The sequence below is a fragment of the Rattus rattus genome, chromosome 1 (genome assembly GCF_011064425.1).
Source record: "Rattus rattus isolate New Zealand chromosome 1, Rrattus_CSIRO_v1, whole genome shotgun sequence".
NCBI classification, from domain to species: Eukaryota; Metazoa; Chordata; class Mammalia; order Rodentia; family Muridae; genus Rattus; species Rattus rattus.
Window position 1 is genome coordinate 272279952 of NC_046154.1, and position 8608 is coordinate 272288559.

Genomic DNA, 8608 nt, shown 5'->3' on the forward strand with positions numbered 1-8608 from the left:
TCCTTCAGCTCGTCTGGGTTTAGGAAGGGGAGGGTGCTGTCTCAGCTGTATAGTAATGGCTGGAGACGGACGGGACGCAGATGGGAGGGAAGTGCTGCCACACGGAGGTGTGTACGGGGATATACGTGCGACTGGGGGATTTGCTGCAATTTGCACCTCTTTCAACATGGGGAGCAGAAAGGAGGATCCACCTCAAGGTCCTAGGGTGTGCAGTAAACAAGTGACACAGTGGGGCCAAGGTTAGGGAGTGGGGTAAGTTTTCTTTAGGGCTATGTAGTAATACAACTGAGATGCCCAGTAGCTACCTCAGGGGGATCATGATTACAAAACAGGGAAATACTAGTCTGGAGCCCTGGTGGGAGTGGGCTACCAGTACATTGAGGACCCAGTAGGGTGTGGGTACGTTAAATGATTGGGAACAGAAGGACTTTCTCCAGGAGGCTAGACAGAATCCTAAGCTGTCAAAAGTATTGTCTTTTCCACTTGTGCCTTCCAAGATGCCTGCTAAGAACAGAACCTTCACTGTGAATGTACTTAATGCTGTAGAGCTGTACACTTAAAAATGGCCAGCATGGGCTGGAGAGATGGCTCGGCGGTTAACAGCACTGGCTGCTCTCGTGGATTCAGGAGTCCATGCATTCACAGGGTAGTGGCTCACAGCCATCTGTTAACGCCACTTCTAGGGGATCTGATGCCCTCTTCTGGACAACTTGGGAACTGCGTGCACATGGTGCTTAGATATTTATGGGGATGAAACAAGTACACAGAAATAAATTACAAGGCTGGGCATGACAGCGGGGGCCTTTAATCCAGGCACTTGGTAGGCAGAAGCAGGAGGATCTAAGTTCAAGGACAGCCTGGTTAACATACTCCAAGATAGCTGAGGCTATATATAGAGATGCCGTGTCTTAAAACACAAAACAGAAATCGAAAAAGTAAAACACAACAGAACCAGGCTGGGGATGCAGCTCACTGGCACCGTGACTGCCGAGCGTCTGCAAGGTCCTGTGCTGTGCTTGATCCTTAGTCCGGAGAGCTAGAGGGGGGTGGGGAGGTGGGAGGATAAGTGAGATGACGGAACTGTACTGCATCCCAAATCGCTATCTACCTCAGGGCTCATAATTTAAATCTTATTTTATTGTGGGGGATGAGGAGACTAGGGATCAAACTTCGCAAGTATTTGGTGAGCAGTCTGCAATTAATCTTCAGTTAAGCTTTATCCAGAGCCATAAATATCTGTCATCATCACTTTTTTTTTTTCTTTTTTTTTTGGAGCTGAGGACCGAACCCAGGGCCTCGCATTTGCTAGGCAAGCGCTCTACCACTGAGCTAAATCCCCAACCCTCCCCCTTTTTTTTTAAAAAAAAGATTTATTTATTTTATTTATGTGTACACTGTAGCTGTCTTCAGACACACCAGAAGAGGGCATCAGATCCCATTACAGATGGTTGTGAGCCACCATGTGGTTGCTGGGAATTGAACTCAGGACCTCCGGAAGAGTAGTCAGTGCTCTTAACCGCTGAGCCATCTCTCCAGCCTGTCCTTGAACTCCTGATCCTCCTTCCCGGCCTGCCAAGGGCCTAGATTACAGGTGTCTGCCACCACACCCAGCTTAGTTTTTAAATGCCAGTTAGCATGGCTTTCTAGCACCTGTAAGTACTGTGCTCTAGATAGCTTCCCGACTGACCACTTCCTGTAGCCAGTCCAGCACCTCATCACCACACGCAGTCCTCAACGTCCAGTAAATGCCCGAAGAGACAGATCAGATTTTAAGGAGCTCAAAGCTCCTTAAATGACAATGACACGGTCTTTTTTTTTTCTTTGTTTCTTTTTTAATAAATAACCCCTTTGAGCTAGAGATGAGGTTCGTCATAGATTCGCTGCCGAGCGCACCCAATACCTTAAGGATTCTAAGGAAATAAAACCACTTCCAAGAGCAGTTTCATTCCTCGGGACCACAATCTATCCAGCTGCCTCGCGCCCGCAGTTCTATGAACTCATTCCCAGCACGGTCCAAGCACCCCGGGACACAGACAGGGCCTTTCAGCTGCTTGCTTCGGACACTATGTCCAACGCTCCTGCCAGGTCTCAGGGATGCAAACTCGAGTCTCGGTATAGAAGTTCCAGTCTCTCTTTACTGGTCTGTCCCACTGCCTTCCCAATCTTAATCCGTCCCTGTCTCTTTGGTCGATGATTCAGGGATTGCCTGAGTCTCCTTGGTGTGCTTTGCTCTGAAGAGTAGAAGGCTTCGGTCCCAACCGGTGTTGCCAAAACAGCATGCTAACTCCATCCCGTGGTCCTGCGTCAAGATTCGCACGATCTGGCTGGCCATATCACCTCGGATGGCCAGGGAGCGGAAGTGATCAAAATTGTGGAGTCCCAGCTTGCGTAGGCGTCTTGCGGCTGCCCGGTAACACTTCCAGGGCTGTGGCTCCACGAGGAGGTAGCTGCAGAGAGAGGAGACGTGGGCCAGGAACTCGCACAGACCACGGTCCCCATGGTTCAGGTGAATCCACATGGTTACTGACATGCAGAAGACAATGTCAAAAACGGAACGCCCAAACTGGCTTAAGAAAGAACTCAAGGGAGCCTTCCTGCTCTCTTGATCCATGATGTCCAGGGTGATAAAGGTCAAGGCATCAGGAAAGCGACAGCCATTTTCAGCCCGCTCCACAAGGACTGGATCTATATCACAGCAGAGGAGGCGGAGTTCTCTGGAAGTGCCGGAGCTGGTCTCCCCATCATGCGGGGAAAGGAAATGTTCGTACAGAGCCACGCTCAGATCCTAGAGGAATCCAAAAGAGCCCTGTCATTGCAGCTCTCTTACAGAGAGTGGAAAAGAAATCTCTCATCCTTTGAGACCGCCACTAACCTCTGCCATTACCGGATGTGAGGCTCTTAACATAATAATCTATAGAGAATATATTTTTTTCATGAGCAGGCTCTTTGCGCCCCCTAGGGGCTGCAGGCTACAATGCATCCAGCCTGTACCTTATATTCAGTTCTTACCTTCTCTTTCTTTTTCTTCCTTCCTTTATAAATCAGTCTTAAGTGGCTCAACTCAAACTCACTATATAGCTAAGGATGGCCCTGAACTCCTGATTCCCCTACCTCTGTGTCTTGAGACACGGTTACAGGAACGCACGGTGCCTGGCCACCTGCATCCTGACCCTGGCAACAGACTGGAAGTTACAGACCAAACAATGTTGCAAATGCAGCAAAGAGTCCCGGGGCATTGTTTCCCAGCTTAAAAAAATATATCGGCAAATTCCTTATCTCTTTCTGGGTGTCTCATATCCAAAGGAAAGGACTCCGGAAGTGTGAGTGGCGTCCCTCCTCAGGAAGGTGGCAAATAAAGGAGCATCTTGTCAAAACCTGTTTCTCAGATGGCTGAGTTGGCAATGTCTGGGCTCTAGGAAGCTCTCATCCTGCTTTCACCTCTACAGTGTGAGCCTGTGCCACCTCCTGAAACCCCCTCTGCCTTTGAAGCCACCACCCTTAGAAGTCACTGTGAGTGTTTTCTATCCAGAGTGGAATGACCTGATCTTACCACCCATCTTAGCACGCTTCTGACTCAAACTGTCGTTTCTTCCATGGCATTTCCCTTTTTCTTTTTAAATATTTATTTATTTGATGTCTGTGAGTACACTGTTGCTGTCTTCAGACACACCAGAAGAGGGCATTGGATCCCGTTACAGATGGTCGTGAGCCACTATGTGGTTGCTGGGATTTGAACTCAGGACCTCTGGAAGAGCAGTCGGTGCTCTTAACCGCAGAGCCATCTCTCCAGCCCACCAACGGCATTTTCTTATCACCTCTGTAACTTCTCATGCACGTGAAAAACACACATGGTGGGGAACCACTCAGTGGGGCATTCACTGCGGCTGCCTGGGCAAGTGTGAATGAGTCATTGCAGGGTGTTGGCGATGACGGTGTAGAAGCTAAGGAGATTGGCTCTATGCGCCAAAGTACAATACTTTCAAAGACATACTGCTGAAGAAAAAATCAAGTCACAGTGAAAATACAGGGTAAGTCTAACTATGTAGACCAGGCTGGTCTCTTAGCAGTTTGGGATGCCCCAGCTTCAGCCTCCCAAATGCTGGCATTACAAGCACGTGCTGTCATACAAGTTTTCCTTTATACAAAATCCCCAAGTGGGAAAATTAAACTATATCGACTGCTCTTCCAGAGGTCCTGAGTTCAAATCTCAGCAACCACTTGGTGGCTCACAACCATCTGTAATGAGATCAGATGCCCTCTTCTGGTGTGTCTGAAGACAGCGACAGTGTACTTATACATAATAAATAAATCTTTAAAAAAAAATCCTTTTTTTCATACCAGGCCTTTCTAACTATTTCAACAACTACCTTTTTTATGTGTATGCATGTGTCTTAATGCTCACACACACACACACCATATGTGTACGGGTGCCCAGAGGGGCCAGAAGAGGACTTCTGAGCTGCTGAAATTGTGAGCTGTCACACAAGGAGGCTGGGAGCGGAACTCAGGTCCTCTGGAAGAGCAGCGGGCACTCTGAAGAATGGAGCTGTATCCCTGCACCCCTTCTAACGTTAAAGGTATCCCGCTCACCTGGGGGGGTCATCTGAAAATACAGACGCTGACTTAGCAGACGGGGGAAAGGCTGAGATTCTATGTCTCTAGTAAACTGCAGTCACACTACCGTCGTAAGGACCCACACCACACCACCAGATTTCCTCCTAGCTTGATCTGCTTCCCTCCTATCCGACCCTGCGTTTTTGAGGCCGGTGTGGTCTGTGTATTGAGGGCAGCATGGCTATGCAGCGCCTCGTGTAGAACAAAAACACAAGTGAATGCATGTTCAAGAAGTGCCCCAGTCAAGTGCAGTGGTGTCCTTTCTAACGAGCTTCAACAGGCACTGCTTACAGCTTTAAAACCTTTTAAATGTTTCTGTTTTCCTGCTGGTTTCCTATACCATGGTGACGTTTACCAGGGACACACACCCAGCAGTTTATTTCCGTCTATATCCAAAAGCTCTCCTCAGCTGAGTCCCACCCGGTCTTCACCACCCACTAACGTCTCTTTTTTCTGTAGTTTTTGGAAACAGGGTCTCAGTAGCCTAGGCTAGTCTCAGATTTGTGGGGGTGCCACAAGTCTTCTGGGTTACACGTGGGCGAAAGGCCGTCATTTGTCAAGTTCTCTCCATCCCCGGACTCCGTGGTCCTGGGAATGTGGAGCCAACGGTGGAGGGTCCTAATCGTTTGCAATCATGGGGTAAACCTACCTGCTTCCCGGACACATTCACTAACTAGCTACAAATAGGTGAGATTGGCATTTCTTTATTTTTGCTGTGGTTTGACTTTAATCATTACATGTCTGAAAACAATTTGCGGCGGGAAGGGTGGTTAAGGCTTCCCTCCCCTGGCAGAATGATCTATTTTCTTTCTTGATCCTCTCTACTGTTCACCGTTGTACTTCTCTGTTAGCACAAGTTTAAGTAAATACGGCCCTGGCTCCAGGTCTGCCCTGTACTGTATATCTTAAGTTTCAGACGTGATTCTGTCACCCTGGTTCTTATTTTTGGGGAACCAGGATTCCCAGATGGGGGTCTCCGTTCCCCAACCAAGAAGACCAGCAAAGCAGAAGAGGAGGAAGTCCCGATCAGACGGTCCTCCTCCCCAGCGGTCTGGCGGGAATTTTTGGAATGAATCGTGGATTACTCAAAATTCCTCACTCGGGGGTGGGACTCCAGAGGGGAGGGCTGGGACCTGAACGTGTCTGTCAACGCTATACTTTAAAAGCCCACACTGGGCGAGTTTTGACGCCACGCCCAGGCCAGCACCGACTCCGATCCCTCCCGCGTCACTCACCCCGGAGTTACACCCCACGTCGAGCCCTAGGATCGGCCTCCTCTCGGAACCCTCGGGAGGGAAGAGCTGTCGAAGAAGCTCCGGGGGCAGAAGGCGGAGCCTTTGCTCGGGAGGGTGGAAGCGGGAATAATGAGGGAAATTTCCGAACGGCGCGGCCCCAGGCTTCAAAGCCGCCGGGTCCTCTTCCTCCAAAGCCTCTTCAACGCCCCCTTTTGACAATTCCTGGGTTGCCGCCATCACCCTCGGTCCCCGGGTCGGAGCGGAACCGGAAGTCTGGAGCCTGCGGCGGGAGAGGGTGAGCGCTGCGCCACCGCGCGTGCGCCTGGGATAGAGGTCGGAAACACGGTGAGCCTAGGCAGATGAGAAGACTCCCGTGCCTAGTCTGGGCTTTTGGTATCCTATTGGAGGCCGCGATCTTCCCCTCTTACTTAATGGGCTTGCCCAAGCTGAGGTTGAACCTTGGGCCACTGACCAAAGCAAGGTGTTTGTGGGAGTCTTGGAAATGAAGTCGGTCCAAGTTCCTTTCTTTTCAGATGCACAAAGCGAGCTGAAAAGGAGAAAAATTCCTTGTCTTGGGAGTGCATGTGGCCTGTGACAAGCCACACAATGATAATGTATACCGTGACACAGGAGTTTGAGTCTGGTTTAGTAAAAGGTAGATCACCTGAGGTGCCCCAGGGGAGACAGACATAACTATAGACTTCACTCCAGAGGATGGACTTGCAACATTGATACTTTTCAGCGGTGAATCTCCTGAATTTATCAAAAATCCTGGTGCACTGTTCAGTAAACACTTGTTGAATGAAAGCTATACAAGATGCAAATACGTGACTAAGCCGTATCTGTTTGGGGAAGAAATAAAATGGAAGGGAGAAAGGAGTTAAATTGAAAGAGATGTGTTGAGATAAACTTAGATCAAAAGTGGGCCAAGGGCTGTAAAAACGGTTCAGTCAGGAAATGCTTGCCGGGTAAGCATGTGGACCTGAGTTCGGATCCCAAACACCCACATAAAAAGCGAGTGTAATGGTGTGTGCCTGTAATCCCAGAGCTGTGGAAACAGAAGCTAGAGCTTCTCTGGAGTTTGCTGGCTAGCCAGCCTCGCTGCATTGGTGATCTCGAGGCTCATTAGATTCTGTCTCAAAAGATAAGGTGGAAAATGATCCAAGAAGACCCCTGCCATCTGACTCTGGTCTCCACACATGTGTACACAGGCTAGGAAATGGTAACACTTAAAAAACGTTCTAAAGGGGTTGGGGATTTAGCTCAGTGGTAGAGTGCTTGCCTAGCAAGCGCAAGACCCTGGGTTCGGTCCCCAGCTCCGAAAAAAAGAAAAAAAAAAACCGTTCTAAGTGTGGTCTAGGGTGGGGGAAGCTGGTGAGGAGGGAGACTGAGGAGTCAGGCTGCCTTAGTCCCTGTTCTATTGCTGTGAAGAGACAGGTAACCATGGCAACTCTTATTTAAAAAAGATTAATTGGAGGCTTGCTACAGTTTCAGAGGTTTAGTCCATCATCATTATGGTGGGAAGCAGTAGCTGAGAGCCAGATCCTGACCCATAGGCAAAAGAGAGACTCTGGCCTGTGTCTGGGCTTTTGGAACCTCAAAGCCCACCTCCAGGGCACACTTCCTCCAACAAGACCACACCCCCTAATCCTTCTAATCTTTTCAAAGAGCGCCACTCCCTGGTGACTAATCATTCAAATATATGAGCCTATGGGGGCCATTCCTATTCAAACTATCTCACAGCCTAAGCAGTAAGTTCAGTTTAGAGGTGAGGATAGCCCAGCCTATTAGAGTCAACCAATGGCATTGTGTTCTAACCAACCCATTTTATGGAGATCTCCCAGCCTACTAAGCCAACGATTTACTAAACTTTATAAGAGACTGAAGCATCTATACAAGGACCAACAGGGTTCAAAGAGGTCTCTAGGGTCACCCCCTCCCCACCCTGTACATATGTATTTTGACTTAACTTTCTGACGGGATATTGTGGGCAATCCAGGTTGCTCTTGAGCTTCCTATGTTGCAGAGGATGGCTTTGAACTCTTGATCTTCCTGCATCCACCTCCCACATGCTGGGATTATAATAGGCTGTGTCCAGCGGAGAAGAAATGTCCTACTTTTTCTTCCCACGTTTTAACTTTGTACTTTGATCTCTGCTTGATTTTCTTAGTTTAATTTTTTTCTTTTCTCATCCCCCCCCCTTTTTTTTCTTTTTCCCTTTGAGACAGGGTTTCTCCATGTAGTTCTGGCTTTCCTGGAACTTGCTCTGTAGACCGGGCTGGCCTCAAACTCACAGAAATCCTCCTGCCTCTGCCTCCAGAGTGCGGGGATTAAAGGTGTGTGTCACCACCACCACCACCACCACCACCACCCAGCTTTGCTTTTCTCTTATAGGAGTCAAAGATGAGTTAATGACCAAAACCCACAGTGGGTTGAATAAAAGAAAGTATTTTTACACAAACTTCCAGAAATCTACCCAGAAAAACAACAATATTTCTCTCTGTCCCACATAGGTGGTGTTTGTTTGTTGGGGTCAGGGTTTCTCTATATTCCAGTCAGTCCTGGGCTCATTCCACAGACCATCCTAGCTCTGAGCAACCCTTCCTCAGTCTCCTGAAGGCTGCGATGACTTGTGTGAGCTACCACATCCTGTGCTGGACAGGGTCCGATACAGGGAGTTAACCCTGTATTGTCACCAGATGCACGGTCACAGTCTTCAGTGTCCCCGAGTCACCTTTGTTAAACACCATGTTATCTTC

General features: G+C 48.8%; 1 protein-coding gene across 1 annotated transcript; it reads right to left on the bottom strand.

Annotated features, from left to right (window-relative positions):
- Nucleotides 1-1822: 1822 nt before the first annotated feature.
- On the bottom strand, nt 1823-6119 carry Bcdin3d (BCDIN3 domain containing RNA methyltransferase). The gene is made up of 2 exons (XM_032886364.1): nt 5850-6119; nt 1823-2785 (listed from the first exon to the last, which is right to left on the bottom strand). Exons 1-2 carry the CDS (start codon nt 6084-6086, stop codon nt 2165-2167), a joined length of 858 nt encoding a protein of 285 aa, XP_032742255.1. The 5' UTR covers nt 6087-6119; the 3' UTR covers nt 1823-2164.
- Between the last annotated feature and the right edge of the window lie 2489 nt (nt 6120-8608).